This window comes from Myxine glutinosa, chromosome 10 (assembly GCF_964187855.1).
Source record: "Myxine glutinosa chromosome 10, kmMyxGlut1.1, whole genome shotgun sequence".
Taxonomy (NCBI): domain Eukaryota; kingdom Metazoa; phylum Chordata; class Myxini; order Myxiniformes; family Myxinidae; genus Myxine; species Myxine glutinosa.
In genome coordinates, this window is record NC_136270.1 from 105,391,404 (window position 1) to 105,410,201 (window position 18,798).

At 47.7% G+C, this 18,798-nt stretch overlaps 1 protein-coding gene across 1 annotated transcript in view; it reads left to right on the forward strand.

Annotated features, from left to right (window-relative positions):
* KIF19 (kinesin family member 19) overlaps positions 1–18,798 on the forward strand; it is a 109,503-nt gene that overhangs the window by 59,774 nt on the left and 30,931 nt on the right. Inside the window, exons 6-14 of the mRNA XM_078785972.1 lie at positions 2,833–2,958; positions 4,967–5,161; positions 5,254–5,403; positions 6,902–7,024; positions 7,391–7,520; positions 10,509–10,653; positions 11,733–11,925; positions 16,325–16,441; positions 17,117–17,270. Coding sequence (XP_078642098.1) covers positions 2,833–2,958; positions 4,967–5,161; positions 5,254–5,403; positions 6,902–7,024; positions 7,391–7,520; positions 10,509–10,653; positions 11,733–11,925; positions 16,325–16,441; positions 17,117–17,270 — 1,333 coding nt within the window. The remainder of the gene's footprint in view (positions 1–2,832; positions 2,959–4,966; positions 5,162–5,253; positions 5,404–6,901; positions 7,025–7,390; positions 7,521–10,508; positions 10,654–11,732; positions 11,926–16,324; positions 16,442–17,116; positions 17,271–18,798) is intronic.

Here is an 18,798-nt window from a genome sequence, read left to right on the forward strand (position 1 = left end):
TGGAGCTTGGCAACCGCTGGCGTTCTTTAGCCGGCAGCTTCGCCCGCCCGAACGCCGTTACAGTACCTTCGACCGCGAGTTGCTCGGGCTTCACTTGGCGGTCAGGCACGTCCGCCATCTGCTCGAGGGCCGTGCGTTCACTGCCTTCGTCGACCACAAGCCGCTGATCTTCGCGATGGGCAAGGTCACCGAGCCGTGGTCGGCCCGGCAGCAGCGTCACCTCTCGGCCGTGTCCGAGTACACGACGGACATCCAGCACATCGCGGGGAAGGACAACCCGGTGGCGGATTGCCTTTCCCGGGCCGTCGCCCACGCAGTCCACCTCGGCATCGACTATGCCCGGATGGCAGCGGACCAGGCCGCTGACCCCGACGTCCAGGCCTTGCGGACCGCCGTCACGGGCCTCCGCGTCACCGAGGTGGCGTTCGACGGCGCGGGCGCGGCCCTCTTGTGCGACGTCTCCCTCGGGCGTCCTCGCCCCATCGTGCCCGCGGGCTGGCAGCGCCAGGTGTTTGACGCCATCCACGGCCTGTCCCACCCGGGCGCGAGGGCCTCCCAAAGGCTGATCGCCGACAAGTTCGTCTGGCATGGCCTCCGGAAGGCCGTCCGCGGCTGGGCCAGGACGTGCCTCGCGTGCCAGCGCGCCAAGGTGCACCGGCACACCCAGGCCCCATTGGCCCCGTTCACGGTGCCAGAACGCCGGTTTGACCACATCCACGTGGACCTGGTGGGACCTCTGCCCCCCTCGCGGGGTTTCAACTACGGCCTCACCATGGTGGACCGCACCACCCGGTGGCCGGAGGCCGTGCCCTTGGCGTCGACAACGGCGGCCGATGTCGCGCAGGCTTTCATCGCCACCTGGGTCGCCCGGTTCGGCGCCCCCTCAGACATCTCGTCCGACCGCGGCCCCCAGTTCACCTCGGAGCTCTGGGGGGCGGTCGCACAGGGGCTCGGGGTCCGGCTGCACCGAACCACGGCCTACCACCCCCAGGCTAACGGCCTGTGTGAGCGATTTCACCGCTCATTGAAGGCCGCGCTCCGGGCCACCCTCCGCGACGGCGGCTGGGTCGACAGGCTCCCCTGGGTCCTGCTGGGCCTCCGGACAGCGCCCAAGGAGGACCTGCGCGCATCCGCGGCGGAGTTGGTCTTCGGGCAACCGCTGCGGGTGCCGGGCGAGTTCCTCCCCGACTCCACGGCACCATGGTCCGCGGCACAGCAGCGCTCCGCTCTGCAAGAGACCGCCCAGAGGTTCGCCCCGGTGCCAACGGCATGCCACGGGCACCCACCGACGCACGTCGCCCCGGAGCTTCGCACGGCGGAGTACGTCTTCGTCCGCCACGATGCCCACCGGACACCACTGCGGCCCCCGTACGACGGGCCTTTCCGCGTGCTGGAGACCGGGGCGAAGCACTTCAACCTGGACATCGGCGGTAGTCCTGACCGCGTTTCGGTAGACCGCCTCAAGCCGGCCCACCTCGACGTGGACCATCCACCGCCAGTGGCCCAACCCCCACGTCGGGGCCGCCCCCCTGCGGGCGGACCCCCGGCGCCGCCCAGCCCCACCGCCACACCGCCCCCCGGTCCTGCACCCATCCCAGGGGCAGCCAGGGGCATCCCACCTGGCATCCCTGCACCCCGGACGCCGCCGATCGCCAGGGGGCGCTTCGGCCGGGTCATTCGTCTGCCCCGCAAACTGGCCCTCCAGGTGCGCGGGAATTCTGGGGGGGCGCGTGTGGCGGACACAAAAGCCCACTGGCGTGGTGACATCATTCCGCGCACCAAGTGGGCGGTGGCCACGCCCGAGGGGTAGGCGTGGCCTCATGATATACACCGGGCGCAGCCCGGAGCGCGCCAGTGTTACAGTGAGCTCCTGAAATAAAGACGCTTATAAGTTACCGCTTGTCCGCTTCCTCCTTGCTCGCAAGCAGCGCGCGTAACGCCGCGCTTTAGTATTACATTTATCATCATCATCATTGGAATGTCTGTTGTAAAGATACGGACATCAAGTCCGTATCTTGAAGCAGAGAGCATCAAGCACCATCTTTTTATACCAGGCAACGGCAACGGCAACGCACTAACACAGACCTCGCTCGGCCCCGCCCACAGCGACCTCTCTCGGCCCCGCCCACAGCTGCCTCGCTCGGTGCCGCCCACAGTGACCTCGCTCTGTCCCGCCCACAGCGACCTCGCTCGGTCCCGCCCACAGCGACCTCGCCGGGCCCAGCCCACAGCGACCTCGCTCGGTCCCGCCCACAGCGACCTTGCTCGGTCCCTCCCACAGCGGCATCACTCCGCCCTACACGGCACTATCTATATATTATTCGTACAATGCCGGGTACTTCTGCTCGCTGAAAAAAAATATACGTGAAACATGCTACTATCGATGCTAAATCATGCTAAATGCTAATCATGCAGAAGTGCCCGGCAAAAACGCAATTGCTTTTCGCTCTGAAATACGTGCGAAGTTAATGGCGGCAACGAACATCACGTGATCGCTCTGAGCGAATCAGCGCGCTGCTCTGCTACCGGTCAGATTCCGGTCATAATATTTCGCGCTGAGGTAAAAATATGGTAAAAAAATATTATGAAATCAATTTTTAGGTCGGCCATGTTCGTCCCAGGCTCAATGGCCATGTCTTTGCCAAATATCAAGTACGTGAGCCTCTCCGTTTAGGAGTCTACCGGTAACATTACACACACACACACACACACACACACACACACACACACACACACACTCACACACACACACACACACACACACACACTGTGTTTTATATATATAGATAGACGTGGTGGGTAAAGTCGTGGTAATCTCTATTTTTCTTGCAGATCTACAATGAGATGATTCGCGATCTACTCAATCCAACCATTGGGTTCCTGGATCTCCGAGAAGATGCGAAGGGTGCAATCCAAATCGCTGGAATAACAGAGTTTTCAACAAGTAATGCAGATGAGGTGAGAAAAAGATGTTTTCAACAAGTAATGCAGATGAAGTGCAGCATGGGAAAAAGGAAACTGAGAATTATTGCGATGAATTTGTATTTACAGATTTTAGTTCAACTTGATGTGGTGATTTTAGTTGAACTTGATTCTTTTTTTCCTTTGTTTAGTTGGACTTGACTTTAGTTTAACACCTGGAACGTAGCTCCGGGAGCTTATGGAATGCACGTAATCTGTCCGTCCGTCAGTCCATAAACACTTGCAACTTCTTCTCCAAAACTACGAATGGGATTGTGACCAAACCTGGCTAAAATGATACTCGGCATGTTGCAACTCAAGTTTGTTCATGGCATGAAAAAAAAAGCGGGCTTTAAGGGGGTCTACCGGGGGTCAAAGTGGGTCCAGTTTGGACCTGCTCAAAATAGGTATTCACTTTCTTCTCAGAAACTACACACACAATTCTGATGAAACCTAACCACGATTTTCAAATCCCATGTTGTAACAACCTTTTTCACGACATAAAAATTGGGGTCTATGTGGGTCTATGCGAGGGGGGGGGTTGCCCCCCATAATAGGTATTTCCTTTCTTATCAGAAATTACACACACAATTCCAATGAAACTTGAGCACAACCATCGCCACATTATGCTACCAGGTGAGCACCCACGAGTATTGCCCTTATTTTTGAAATATGGTGTACAGAAGCCAAGTTACCGAGGTGGTTGCCATGGCAAGATAATTCAACCAATCAGAGTCGTAATCGAATCAACTCGAGAGAAGTCACGAGGAATAAATATCTGCAATATGAAAGCTAAATATTCAATGGTTTTAAAAATATCACATACACAAAAGTACATGGACGGATGATCGGTCAGACGGAGCACATTTTAATATGCTCCGTCTTCAACCTTGTCGGAGGGGCGGGGGACAAAAACAGAGAAAAGAAAGAGCAGCAGACATGATGTTATTTTAGAACAGTTTGTACATTGTAAGCATCGTATAAGCATGAGTGGTGGAACAAGTAAGAATGACTTCGCAAAGGAGAAAACTTCAATTTAAAAAAGGATCAATCATGGGAACAATCTCCATAGGGAATGATGATGGACCACCACCCAACAGGGACAGTGTGCAACAGTCAAATGAAGAGGTGGGAAAAGGGGACAGAGTGTGTGGTTGCAGGAGGCATGTGGATGTGCATTTGAAAGGTTATCTGATTCTGGCTTTTCAAGATTTGTGGATCTTGAATCCTGCCTGGAGTTTTTTTTTCTATTTTTTTTTTTTTAAATGTACATGATCAAATCTTGTAGTGGAGCTGCACACACACACACACACACACACACACACACACACACACACACACACACACACACACACACACACACACACACACACACACACACACACAACTTACGTGACAATACTGTGAGACGAAACAATCGCGGCCACTGAGCTTGGGGGAAGTGCCGTCACTTCCCAGGGTATTCTGGGTACCAGTGACATCACAACAATGGCGCTGCTTTTCTCATCGCATTCAGCGGGCCATTTCCGAACAAGGGATTTTGTCTGCATTTTCCGACAGAGGGACGTTTACAAAAAATAACTAGAGTAGACCAGAAAATCACAATACAGACTCACGTTTAATCAAAATCATCCGTCCACAACTTTTTGAGATATCCCGCCATGTATTGTTTTTGGCCCTATCTTCCAATGGTAAAGAATCACTTTAAAAATTCTAGTAGCCGGATGCGATTCCGTATCTTCACCAAAATCTAATCATTTCCTCCTTGTCACATGCACTACCTCTCTGCCAAATTTCGTCAGAATCCGTCCACAACTTTGAGATATCTTGTTCACAAACGGACAGACAAACAGACAGACAGGGGTGAAAACATAACCTCCATCTACCTTTGGTGGTGCAGGTAAAAAGGCATCTCTGGGGGATTTTTTTTTTCTCTTACTAGGAAAGTAGAGGAGTTATTTGTGCATCTGCCAATGTAGATGAGACAACTTTGGCATCTCCTCAGATAATGCTGCTCCTGATAAAAGGAAACCGCGAACGGACACAGGAGCCAACAGGAGCAAACAGTGCATCCTCAAGGTCACATGCCGTGCTGCAGGTGACCGTGCGCCAAAGGAGCCGTGTACACGCTATCCACGATGAGCTGCACTTTGGGCGCCTCTTTCTCATCGACCTTGCGGGATCTGAACGTGCCGCACAGGTGTGCCCCACGGTGTCTCGCTTGTAACAATTAAACTGTGTCGCTAAATTATTCCCTCTTTGATGTTGTTGTTTGTTCTCATTTGCCCTTAGACCCAAAATCGAGGGAAGCGTATGATGGAGGGAGCCCACATCAATCGCTCCTTGCTGGCCTTGGGGAACTGCATCAATGCGCTGAGCGACAGAGGTGGCCGAGCTAATTACATCAACTATCGTGATAGCAAGCTCACGCGTCTTCTCAAGGTGAAGGCCGTTTTGTTGGCAGCTCTTGCACATCGCAAATCCAATGACGATGGAAGCGTTGTGCTGAAGGTTAAAGGTGTTTAACGGTGCTAAAGTGTTCATTTTATGCAATCAATCAATAGTCCATGAGATGTTGACTTTTTTATTTTTTAAATATATGAATAGCAACAACAAAAACAACAACAACATGCATTTTAAGGCCATTTTCCCTGCTAGAGCGGGGGTTAGCCTTGCGGTCCCCATGACAGTCTTCTCCATTTTGCCCTATTCTCTGCATCTCTCCTTGTTAATCCCCTTGCCCGCATTTCTTCTTCCACCATCTTTAGCCAAGTCTTTCTCGGTCTTCCCCTTCCTCGACTTCCTTCTACATTCATTTCCATCACTCTTCTCAACCAGTCACTTTCATCCTTCCTCAACACATGACCAAACCATCTCAACCTGTTCCTCTTCACAGCATCAATCACAGGCTCAATTCCCAGCATCTTTCGCAATTCATCATTTGTCTTCCTCTCTCTCAACGATACTCCGCACATCCACCGAACCCATTCGCATTTCCACCCTTTCCAGCCTTCGTTGCTGCTCTACGTTCATTACCCATGTCTCGCTCCCATAAATCATAACACTTCTCACACATGCAGCATACACCTTCCCCTTCAGCTTCAACGACACTCCCCTCCTCATCAGCACAAAAAAAATGTATTTTTTTGTATTATATGAATAGCAAGACAAAATGTTTCCAAATTGATTACCTCATTAATGTTCCGTGATGAAGCTCAGTCTATGGGCCTACCACTTTCCTATCTCAAATAGGTCATCTTTTTCCACCTCCTCTCTGTCTTCCACCTCCTCTTTTCTGTTCTTGCATCCTCTGCTCTTTCCATGTTGTCCTCCACCCTCTCCTCAGGGTTATGTAGTGTGCACAGTGCACACGCTCCACCATCAACTCCCTTCTGGTGAAACTCCAAAAATACAGGATCCCCTGATTTGTTACTCTCTTTGCCCACCTGTGGAACCAACTTCCACATTCTCTTCAATCTTTCTTTCCACCAACTCTTCAGGACAGCTGTTCACCACCATCCCAGATCCAAAACCATGACTTTTTCCAACCCCCACCCCCAAGTCCACCTCCTTCCAAATTTCCAGTTTTTCCTTCCTGAGAATTTGCTTCTGTATCTATCCCATGCGTCCTCCGCTACCCCTCATTCCAACCCACACCCATTGTTTGTCCAAGTATCCCTCTATTTTGTCCTTCAACCCCGCTGTTGGTGTTTTCCTCCTCTCTACTGTTGCTTCCTGATCCGTTCAGTGTTCTATCTCTTCCATGAGCCTTGACCTAGTATGGAGAAAAACTCCTCTACACGTTTTCCAATGCTATTTACGCATTCTGATGATGCAATCTACATTCCTGGAGTATAGTACAGAGTAAACGTGTGATTTTTCTCATTACTACCATTAATCAATGCCAATCAACTTCATTTTCCTCTTTATGGCCCTACAGGACTCTCTTGGAGGTAACAGTCGGACAGTCATGATCGCTCATGTTAGTCCTGCCAGTACATCCTTCGAGGAATCGCGGAATACGCTCACATACGCTGACCGTGCCAAGCACGTGAAGAACCGGGTAACGCACTTGGAGATCTCTTTTAGACGTCTTGCAATTCATTCCAGATAAGCCTGGTGTTGGCTTAGCGGTTAGGGTGCCGGCTTGGGATCCGAGGATCCTGGGTCCGAATCCCGGTCGATCGCTGAATTAACACCATGGGGGTTGACTCAGCCTGTCATCCTTCCGAGGTCGGCAAATTGAGTACCAGTTCACTGGTAATTTCCTGTGTGTCGCAAGATGCGACTAACAGGGTTGGCGGCAGGAAGGGCATCCGGCCATAAAACATTGCTTCAAAAAGGGACCACGGTGCCCAAAAAAGGCCAACCCTGCTCTGCGGGAGGAAATGGCCTCTAAAGGTGGTTCTTCTTCTGCAATTCATTCCAGGTGAAGAAGAACCAAATGAATGTCACTCACCACATCGCACAGTACACAGACATCATCGCAGACCTGTGCCGTGAGATCCAAAGGCTGAGAGCGAGGTTGCAGGAGCAGAATATGGTGGAGCCACATCAAGGTGACCAAGAGTCGCAGGAGAGTGCGTGCAAAGGTTGGGTGCAGCGCAAAGAGTGTGCCGGCGGATTGCTGACATTATTACAGTACATGCATTTGGTTTACATAAGTCTCGTCAATTCATGCCTCGTTTGGTTTCCTTTTTGTACAATGTTGCTTATGACTTAGTTTGCTTTTCAGTGACACTCAGGACATCCAGAGTCTTGACTTGAATATCGTGATACATGTTTACCTGATGGGATGCCAACATTAATACAATCAACTTTAATAGAATTCCACCAATTATGCTTCAAATTAGATAGACTATTTCTGAAGGGCCCAGTTATGTTGAGTATGCCTCATTCCATTATAAAGGCCTGCCCTTGACTCTCAATGCAATACGAATGCTATATTGCAGATGCATTTCTGGAGATGTGTGGCCTGTGCCACACTGTTACGGATTACTCCGAGCAAATGCACGATAGACCCGGATTCAATCAGCCGCTCGTTCATTGCTGCCGTTGCAGTGCCCTTGTATGCCAAGGCAGGATTTTGGGAACGGTTAACTGGCACACCATGGCCCACTTTTCGAAAGGCACCGTGAGATCATCAACAACTTCCAGTGAAATGCCAGCAGCGGCTTAACATTCTCTGCAATGGGTGGCAAATTCATTGATGCTCTGAAGAACGAGGATGACAGGTTACTGTCAGGCCGGGACTCAGGGGCGCTGTAAGGGGGGGGGAACGTTAGGATGATTCCAAGGGCCCTGCACTGACAGGGGCCCTAAAAATTATTAGAACATTAGGTAAAAATTCTCAATATTAAATTATTAACCCATCATCTTTAATAGAATAATAGACCAATAAAACTTGTCCCCTCTTGGTCTCCTGAATGCAATTTGTAAGATGCAGCTGCAAAGCATTTTTGGAGAAGTGTGCATTGCTTGACGTAGATTTTGCACACTGCCTGTGACCGTTGCTGGTGGCGAGAGATCTTTCAGTAAGCTAAAACTGATTTAAAAAAAAAACTATTTGAGGTCCACTATGTCCCAGGACAGGCTTTGCAGTCTTGCCATGCTGTCCATTGAAAGTCAGTTGGCTAGAAAGCTGGACTTCAAAGACTTGATCAGTGACTTTGCTAGCAACAAGGCTCGACGCTGGGCTCTTGGTGTGTAAGGCTGAGCAAGGACCAGTGATAACTAAAGGGCATGGCCATGGATATTGGATCACTACACTTGGTATGGATACTTGTATGTATACTCTGCTGCTGATTTTATTATTTTGTTTGTTATATCATTCTATAGATGATAATGTTAATTTATTTTAATTGAAGAGGTTAATGTAGGGCAAAGGGGGGCATTAAGCTCCAGGGGGCATTAGGCTCCACTACATTGTAAATCTTGAAGGTAAATATAGGCCTAATGCATTTACAATGTAGTGGAGCCTAATGCCCCCTGGAGCTTAATGCCCCCCTTTGCCATGTTGTAATTCTTACCATTAAAATTACATTTAGACTGTAAAAGATGGCCTTTAGCACATTTCTTGTGTGGGTATCAGTCTTGCATCAAATAGTGAATTCCATACTGTATGCAGAAATATAAGCATTGTTTCAACCTCCTGGCAAAAATGTTGGGGAAAAAATGTGTGCGCATGCTTCATAGGGGCCCATTGTGATATCATTTCATGGGGCCCAAAATCCCTGCCGGGGCAGGACCCAGACTGGACAGCTCAACGGTGGGCATGCTTTCTCCAGGCCATCCTGCCAACATGCAAAGAAAAGCTGTTGCAGTCACTTACTGGGTCCAATGCATGATGTCTATGATCTGTCGTGTCTACTCTGGGTCCAATGCATGATGTCTATGATCTGTAGTGTCTAGTCTGGGTCCAATGCATGATGTCTATGATCTGTCGTGTCTACTCTGGGTCCAATGCATGATGTCTATGATCTGTAGTGTCTAGTCTGGGTCCAATGCATGATGTCTATGATCTGTCGTGTCTACTCTGGGTCCAATGCATGATGTCTATGATCTGTCGTGTCTACTCTGGGTCCAATGCATGATGTCTATGATCTGTAGTGTCTAGTCTGGGTCCAATGCATGATGTCTATGATCTGTCGTTTCTACTCTGGGTCCAATGCATGATGTCTATGATCTGTAGTGTCTAGTCTGGGTCCAATGCATGATGTCTATGATCTGTCGTGTCTACTCTGGGTCCAATGCATGATGTCTATGATCTGTAGCGTCTAGTCTGGGTCCAATGCATGATGTCTATGATCTGTAGTGTCTAGTCTGGGTCCAATGCATGATGTCTATGATCTGTCGTGTCTACTCTGGGTCCAATGCATGATGTCTATGATCTGTAGTGTCTAGTCTGGGTCCAATGCATGATGTCTATGATCTGTCGTGTCTAGTCTGGGTCCAATGCATGATGTCTATGATCTGTAGTGTCTAGTCTGGGTCCAATGCATGATGTCTATGATCTGTAGTGTCTAGTCTGGGTCCAATACATGATGTCTATGATCTATAGTGTCTAGTCTGGGTCCAATGCATGATGTCTATGATCTGTAGTGTCTAGTCTGGGTCCAATGCATGATGTCTATGATCTGTAGTGTCTAGTCTGGGTCCAATGCATGATGTCTATGATCTATAGTGTCTACTCTGGGTCCAATGCATGATGTCTATGATCTGTAGTGTCTAGTCTGGGTCCAATGCATGATGTCTATGATCTGTAGTGTCTAGTCTGGGTCCAATGCATGATGTCTATGATCTGTAGTGTCTAGTCTGGGTCCAATACATGATAAACTTCCTCATTGAGCCACTTCCATTCTCAAGTGGAAAATGGTGCATGAGCTTCTTTTAAGAGTCCTTGAGTCACGACTTGGATATTACCGCTTTCATATATAGAAGATTTTGATTTGATATTTCTTTGAAAACAAATTATTTTGCAATCATGCGCATGTAGAATTCTTTTTTCCACCTCTTCGTCATTCCTGCATGTCGGCACCTTTTTGCAGCTGGGATCCAGAGCAAGTCTCTGTACGGGAAGCTGATGCACAGTTTCCATGAGCAGATGCAGCTACAGAAGCACGTTATGGAGCTGAACAGTGCCAGCCTGGCCGCCCATCTGAACATTTCTCGACAGCATCTCGCCATTTCAAAGTAACGTCTTGCAGGCCGTGCCAGCATAAACTGCCATTACGTTGTCGGCCTGTTCAGTCCAAAACGCCAGTTACAAGTCTCACCTTATTGACAAAATTACCCTATTCTGGGGCATTTTGTGCACGAACAAAATGTACACATAAAAGGAAAGACTTAGTGTGGAATTAAAATTTACCCAGAGCAGAATGGAATATTGGATGAGGTTGTCTCGGCCTTGTGGAAGGTGGATGGAAGGTGGATGGATGGAAGGTGGAATGATGAGGAAGGTGGATCAGACTCGGCAACGGTTGCTCGAGTGAGATGTGCATGGAAGAAGTTTCGGGAACTGAGTGGCGTGCTGATGAGGAGGAGAGTGTCGCTGAAGCTGAAAGGAAAGGTGTATGCTGCATGTGTGAGAAGTGTTATGATTTATGGGAGCGAGACATGGGTAATGAACGTAGAGCAGCAACGAAGGCTGGAAAGGGTGGAAATGCGAATGGTTCGATGGATGTGCGGAGTATCGTTGAGAGAGAGGAAGACAAATGATGAATTGCGAAAGATGATGGTAATATTGCCTGTGATTGATGCTGTGAAGAGGAACAGGCTGAGATGGTTTGGTCATGTGTTGAGGAAGGATGAAAGTGACTGGTTGAGAAGAGTGATGGAAATTGATGTAGAAGGAAGTAGAGGACGGGGAAGACCGAGAAAGACTTGGCTAAAGATGGTGGAAGAAGAAATGCGGGCAAGGGGGTTAACAAGGAGAGATGCAGAAAATAGGGCAAAATGGAGAAGATTGTCATGGGGACCGCAAGGCTAACCCCCGCTCTAGTAGGGAAAATGGCCTTAAAATGCATGTTGTTGTTGTCTCGGCCTTCTGCTCCATTTTTTCACATGTGCAAAGTCCTGAGCTGAGTGGGATTGAATTATGGTTTAAAAAAAAGGAAGTCTCACTCTCTCAAGACGACTCTTAGCTGATGTGGATAACAGTGATGCATCAACATAATTTGAACAATACCATTCGTTGGTTGTTCCAGCCATTTTGTATTCTCCAGCAGGCTTGTCCAGAGAAAGGCAATGACTGTTTATTTTATTCACGTCAGTATTGAAGAGGAAGACTTGGCCAGAATGGCCAAACAGCATGCGGAGCAGATGAAGGAAGGAAATGCAGTAACTGATGGCAGTGGACAAGACTCTGATATCCAAAATGAACAACCGAGCTCTCCAGAACTCTCCAATCTGGCAATGGCTCGAGAGGAGCTTACTGTCGAACAAAATAAGTTGGCAGCACTGAAGGTAAGAAAATTGAAACCTTGATTTGTTTTGTCACGTTTCCTGCAACCACTAATAATTATGCTTTTTGCCTTTTATGTGACGGGTTTGCTTTCTTGAGCCGATTCTTAAAGCAAGGATAACGTCGTGTCCATTAAATGCAATTAGAAACGAGAATGGCACTCGGTAGACCACACACCTCCAACAGGATGAACAGTTTACATTTTGTATCCCACTGATAGACCGGATCTGGATTCAGACATGCACCCAAATTTAATCAGCTTGTTCTTGTCGCCTAACCAACTCGTCCACCACGGTTTGTTAAAAGTCGTCCATAACTTTTTGAAATATCATGCTATATATAGTTTTTGGCCCTATGACTCAATGGTGAAGAATCATTTTTTTTTCTTTTTTTTTGTATACAAGATCGAGGCTCGTGTAAGAGCTAACATTAATGACAAAAACAAACAAACAAATGGACACATAAGACAAAATAAAGGGAGCAGGAGACAACAATGGGGAGAGAGGGGGAAGCACACAAGTACAACATTTGAGAGCAGGGACAACGGGAGATCTATGGGAGGGAGAGGGCTTGGGGGGAGGAGGCACGGGAAGGGGGAATTAAATTTAGAAAACTCTCGTACTTAGAAAACTCTCTCTCAAAAACCTAGAAATAAGAAAAACTCTCATATCCGGATGCATATTTAGATCTTCACCAAAATCGAATAGATTCGTCGTCCTCACACCCAACCGCTCCCCCAAGTTTCATCCGAATCCGTCCATAACCTTTTGAGATATCGTGCTATGTATCGTTTTTTGCACTGCATCACCTCTCAATCTCTCAATGGTGAAGAATCACTTAAAATTCTCTTATCAGATCCAGATCCGGATCTTCACCAAAATCTAATCCTTTCGTCGGTGTCGCATACCCAACGTCTCCGCCAAATTTTGTCCAAAATCCGTCCACAACTCTTTGAAATATCCTGTTCACAAACAAACAGACAGACAGAGAAACAAACAAGAAAAACGTCATGCAGAGCACGATACTTGCAAAATCAACCCCCCTCCCCGGAAAAAATGTTTCCATGGATACTTAAAATTGTCCATTTCATTAAGATTAATATTGACGATCTTGATCAAAAATCTCAGGTTATAATAGGATAAAAATTGACGATATTTCAGACGGAAATTGATGATTTTAGACGTTTGACCTTGAGTTGACCTTTGACATCAAAAATAGTTGCTTTGCAATTCAAAGACCGAATATGCAAATCCTGTTCAACTTTCAGGTCAATCGGATGAAAAATGACGATCTTCCCTCTTCAATGATCTTCAATGACCCCTTCCCTCCCCTCATCACCCCAGTCCTCTCCCTTCGAACAGATCTCCCGATGTCCCTGTTCTCTGCTGTTGTGCTTGTGTGCTTCCCTCTCTCTCCCCATCTTGTCTCCCCCTCCCTTTATTAGGTTTTATGTGTCCGTTTATGTTTTTTGTGTTGGATGTGCTAATATGTGTTTAACGTGCCCAGCTTTTAAACGAGCCTCGATCTTACATTCAAAAAAAAAAAAATCTTCGAAATCTGACCTTTGACCTCAAAATCAATAGGCTTTTCTCAGTTGCACGGACAGATGATACCCTTCGGAAGCGTTTCCTTTGTGACATGGCAGCAACTAGTGCCAAACCTCTCTATGACGACTCAACGTTTGACCTTGACACTCGTGTGAGGCAGTGTGCTTTACACCTAAAGGATGAGCGTCTGCTAGCAAAGCTCAGTGAAGGAAATCTCACATCGCAACGGAGGCAAGTACCACGTCCAATGTCTGGTGGTGCTGTACAATAGAGACGGAGACGGACCAAGAACATCATATGCAGACATATGTCAAAGACTAAACCTTCACCGTTTAATGGCCCTTTCACAGAGGACTGCCAGGAGAAATCTGTGGTCCACTCACTGCTTACGCTCGTCGCTACGATCTTGTACTTGTACGGAACAAACATGAAAAATCAAGATCATTACTTGTCTCAGGCAAGCGTATCGCTGTCACAGGTACTAACATATAACAGTTGCATGAGGCGCCGTCAAACATCTTCCGACACCAGACACAGAACAGCGGAGACCCCACTGCCACCTTTCCTTGGGGAGTTGGTACTGTCGCGTGATCCCCCTCGGTGAAGACCGGGAAATCACGGATAGCAATCGAGCGTTACTTCGAGGCGTTGTTCAATAGCGGATTTATTATCGACGCGCGAGAGGAAGAGAGAAGAAGAAGAAGCCGGAAGCTTTTACCTGACGCGATCTCCGAGCAGTCTTCAACCCTGCAAAGTAACTCAAACGAAAACGGCTTTCATGTACACAAATAAACAGGTTTATTTTACAGAACCCGAGAACAAGAACGCGACTGTAAATAAATGTCCTAAATTGGAGCGCTCCCACACCAGACTTGCAGACACAGGGATAATAAATGGAATGAAAATAAATGTGTAATTCGTGTACTTAGCTCAACTGGCTGAAGTATACTGTCAGGAATGGCGTCGGCCCCAAACTCGCCGTCCGAACGTGGCTCCGCTTGGTGGGCAAACCGCCCGACGTCGGCGCGAAAACAGGCCTCGCTGCACAGTCCGTCTCACGCCACAGCACTCGTACTCTCGTCAGCATACACTCGCATGCAGGCACCAGAAGCAAGAGTCGAGGGCAAAGGTGGGCGAGAGGAGCAAGAGGTCGAAGGCAAAGGAATCCAAGAGGCAGCAGAGGTAAGAGGTCCGGGCACGAAGGGATCCAAAACGAGAAGGGCAAAATGCTGTCTAGCGAGTTATTTTATCGCTCGTGGTCTGACATCACCGGTCCTCCCTACCAATCAGTCCGTCACCTCTCGACCTCCAGAATGTTCTTTCCACGTCAGTCCCTCACCATTGGCCGAGCGCTTCGCGCTCTCCTCCTCATGCCATCGGTCGGTGACCAATCAGTTCATCGCTTCTTCCTACCAATCTGCGGGTCACTCTTTGCTCTGCCCCTGGCCAATCACAAGTCCTTCCTTACTCTGGCCTTTCATTGGTGTGATCTGCCCATCAAACCCCCTCGACCAATCCGTCGCGAGGTGGGCATGGCCTCAGCCTGCCTGAGCAATGTTTTATCGCCATGTTGGCGCAATGCGTGGGCGCTTCCTGTGCACTAATCTTCTTCCGGTGAGTTTTATTGTGGGGAGGGGGGGGGGGGGAGTTAATAAGTGTGCGTGGTGCTATTGGGCCTTTCCTGCTCTGCGTATCTAGTGCGTTGCCATATGGGACGAAGGATAAATCACAGGTCTCACAAACAGGGAAATTAACATAATCCCTACTCTAGTTAACAAAAGGCCATCCTCGTATGACCACAAATATACAAGCTTAATCGGACATCCGGGCTAAACAGGTCCTCTACTTATTACATCGAAATGGTTCTTCTTCTTCACGACAGTTGGAGCATGATACCTACACAGATCTACCTGAATCTATACATCACTCCACCCCATCATAATGAAATTTTCATCAAAATCATCAAACATCAAAAATCAAGATCATTACTCGTCTCAGGCAAGCGTATCGCTGTCACAGGTACTAACATATAACATTTGCGTGAGGCGCCATCAAACATCTTCCGACACCAGACACAGAACAGCAGAGACCCCACTGCCACCTTTCCTTGGGGAGTTGGTACACTCTAAGTCTAAGACATGACCCAAATAGCTAGTGAACACACTCTCCAGGCTAGGACTGGTCGTTTCCTATTACTGTGTGCTTGGCGTATTGTGTGACCAAGACGTGTAAACGACTGTATTGACTGTAGTGTAGCCTGCCCGCTGTTAGCGAGGAAATTGAGGGCATTGTGTGTTTGTACAGCTTCATAAATGTGACAAGTTAAGGTTGTGAACTGTGGGTCATGTGATTTAGTTCATTTATGTTCTGGAAGGCGGAATACAGTATCTTGAAATAATTGGCATACTAAAATTTCTCGAAAAAAGGTTTCTTGAAATTGAGTTTTGGACAATTTCATGGTTTTGATCTCCAGAAGTACCAGTCGGTCATAGATCAGTTCTCTCTTGCAAGAAACGAGCTTGCGTTTATAATCATTGATTTCATGGTGTTTGACTACATGTTGCTCAGAATTCGGTGCTAACATTTTTTTCTGGATAGAGGTCTTCCGATTACGAGAAATTTCTTAATGGACAATGGTTGGAACATGAATGTTGGACTGGAAGAGTTTATAAAATTCAGTGCTGAGGTCACTTCTGCAATACTCCGAGGTTACCTGGGAGCCATCGGTCAAATTTTAGAAACACAAAAGCATTGGTTGAAGCAATGCAATATGGTACTCTTAAAAAAAAAAATTGCGACTTTTGAGGGAACATCAGAATTTTTCACCTTACCACCCCATTGGTCCCACCCCAAGATGGAGTTGGAACAGAAACTGTCAGATGCCAAATCGCGTGCCTCGCAGCTCAAGGAATCTCTGCCATTGCAACTACACAGTGTTGATCAGCATCAAATCCTATCCCTGCTATGCAAGGTATGGTGAAGGCTGGCCATTGTTTTGGTGAGCCATAGTAATAGAAAATGTCAGGGCTGGCAGGATGGCCTGGATGTATGCACACTCACCTCTAAGCAGTGACATGGCAGCAACTGGGGTTGAATCCTGAACCAGCTATAAACTGTCAGCTTGGTGTTTCACAGGCAGGGTGATTCACCAATGTGTGTGCCGTCCCTCGGATGGACGTTAAATCGGGAGCCCCATCTGCCAGCATGGGTTGGTGGACGTTAAATATCCCATGGTGTCCTTCGCAAAGAGTAGACGAGTATCGCCGGCACCATGGCCAAATTTGAAATTCCTGCCCTAACTAGAATGTCAGGCCTGGCCAGGCGGATTCATGAAAGGCTCGGGCCAAGCTTCCCCCGGCCGACCCCACAAGGTGGGATAATAGTGGCCGTTAAAGAACAACAACAAAAAAAAACAACCTTGTCGAGCGTCAGGCATGGCCAACTGGTTCGTGAAAGACTTGGGCAAAGCTTCCACTGGGAAAACCCCACAATAATGTCAAGGTGAATGCTAAGCTGAGAATGATAAACAGCACGCCAAAAATCACCCTCATTCTCCATTCCTCCCAAAATCTATGTACAGTACAACCTGGAACACGAATTAATGAGTTACCACCATGTAGGTGATACCCATCCCTCATCTTCACAGGTACATGAACTGGAAATGGAGAATATGACTTTGCAATCATGCACAAGCCTTCGTGATGGCCTCTTCCATCAGCGCCATCAGGTGTTGAGACGATGTCAGAAACATTGTGCCCTCTGCTATCAGCTCATCAACAGTCAAAGGAAGGTTATCTTGGGTACGTGGCACTATGACAAGTATATCTCAGTGGTGCTTTATGTTTAAAGGAGCAAACCAATTTGTCATAATTTGATGTGTGACTGTTGAACTGTTTGAATTCAGTTATTGTTTCAGCCAAGGGGGATTATGTGGCTCTGGGTTTGTTTTTCCAAAATATAACATTCTTTTATAAATACAATCGTGGCCAAATATATTGGCACCCTTGCACTTTTTTCAAATAACTCACAATTTTCTCTCAAAATAAATTGAAATTGACAAAAGTATTTGGTCTCCACAATTCTTTATTTCACTGTTAATATTACAGAACCTTTGTTTTTGATTCAGAACTTAATATATCCTTTCAAATCAGAAAAGAAAAAGAAATGGCAATGACAAAATTATTGACACCCAAGACTTAATATTTGGTAGCACCGACTTTGGACAAAATAACTGCAGTCAAGCGCTTCCTGTAGCCATGAATGAGCTTCCTCCACCTCTCTACTGGCAGTTTGGCCCACTCTTCTTGTGCAAACTGCTCCAGTTCTCCCAGATTTGAAGGGTGCCTTTTCCCAACTGCTGTTTTCAGATCTTCACACAGGTGTTCAATGGGATTTAGATCTGGACTCATTGCTGGCCACTTCAGAACAGTCCAGCGTTTTGTCTTGAACCATTCCTGGGTGCTTCTTGAAGTGTGTTTGGGGTCATTGTCCTACTGCAAGACCCATGACCTTCGACGGAGACCCAGCTTTCTGTCACTGGGTTGAACATTGTGCTCCAAAATGCCTTGGTAATCTCCTGATTTCATGATGCCATGCACACATTCAAGGCACCCAGTGCCAGAGGTAGCACAGCAACTGCAAAACATCACTGAACTTCCTCCGTGTTTGACCGTAGGGAAGGTGTTCTTTTTTTTGAAGGCTTCGTTTTGTTTTCTGTAAACATAGAGATGACGTGCTTTACCAAAAAGCTCTAATTTGGTCTCGTCTATTCGCAGGACATTCTCCCAGAAGGATTTTGGCTTGTTCAGGTGTGTTTTGGGTCTCTCTCTCAGCAGTGGGGTCCTCCTGGGTCTCCTACCGTAGAACCCCCTTTCATTGAGTTGGCGACGGATGCGAGTTGAAACTGTCATACCTTGTCTCTGAAGGTCAGCTTGAATCTGTTTGGCAGTTGATCGAGGTGCTTTCTCCACCAATCGAACAAACCTACGCTGCATTCTTAGATCAAGTTTTCTATTGCGGCCACGGCCAGGGAGGTTGGCTACAGTGCCATTGACCTCAATCTCCCTGATAACATTGCCCACAGTGGACACAGGAACATCAAGGTCTCTGGGGATGGACTTGTAGCCTTGAGATTGTCCATGCTTGGCTACAATCTTGTGTCTGACCTACTCAGACAATTCTCTGGTTGTCTTTATTTTCTCCATGCTACTGTGAGACACAGTGAAAGGAGGAAAAGTTTCCACACAAGGAAATGGAGCGCAAATTGACGGTCTTTCACCATAATTGTCTCAGAAGGATTCTGAAGATTTTCTGGCCGAATAGGGTAAG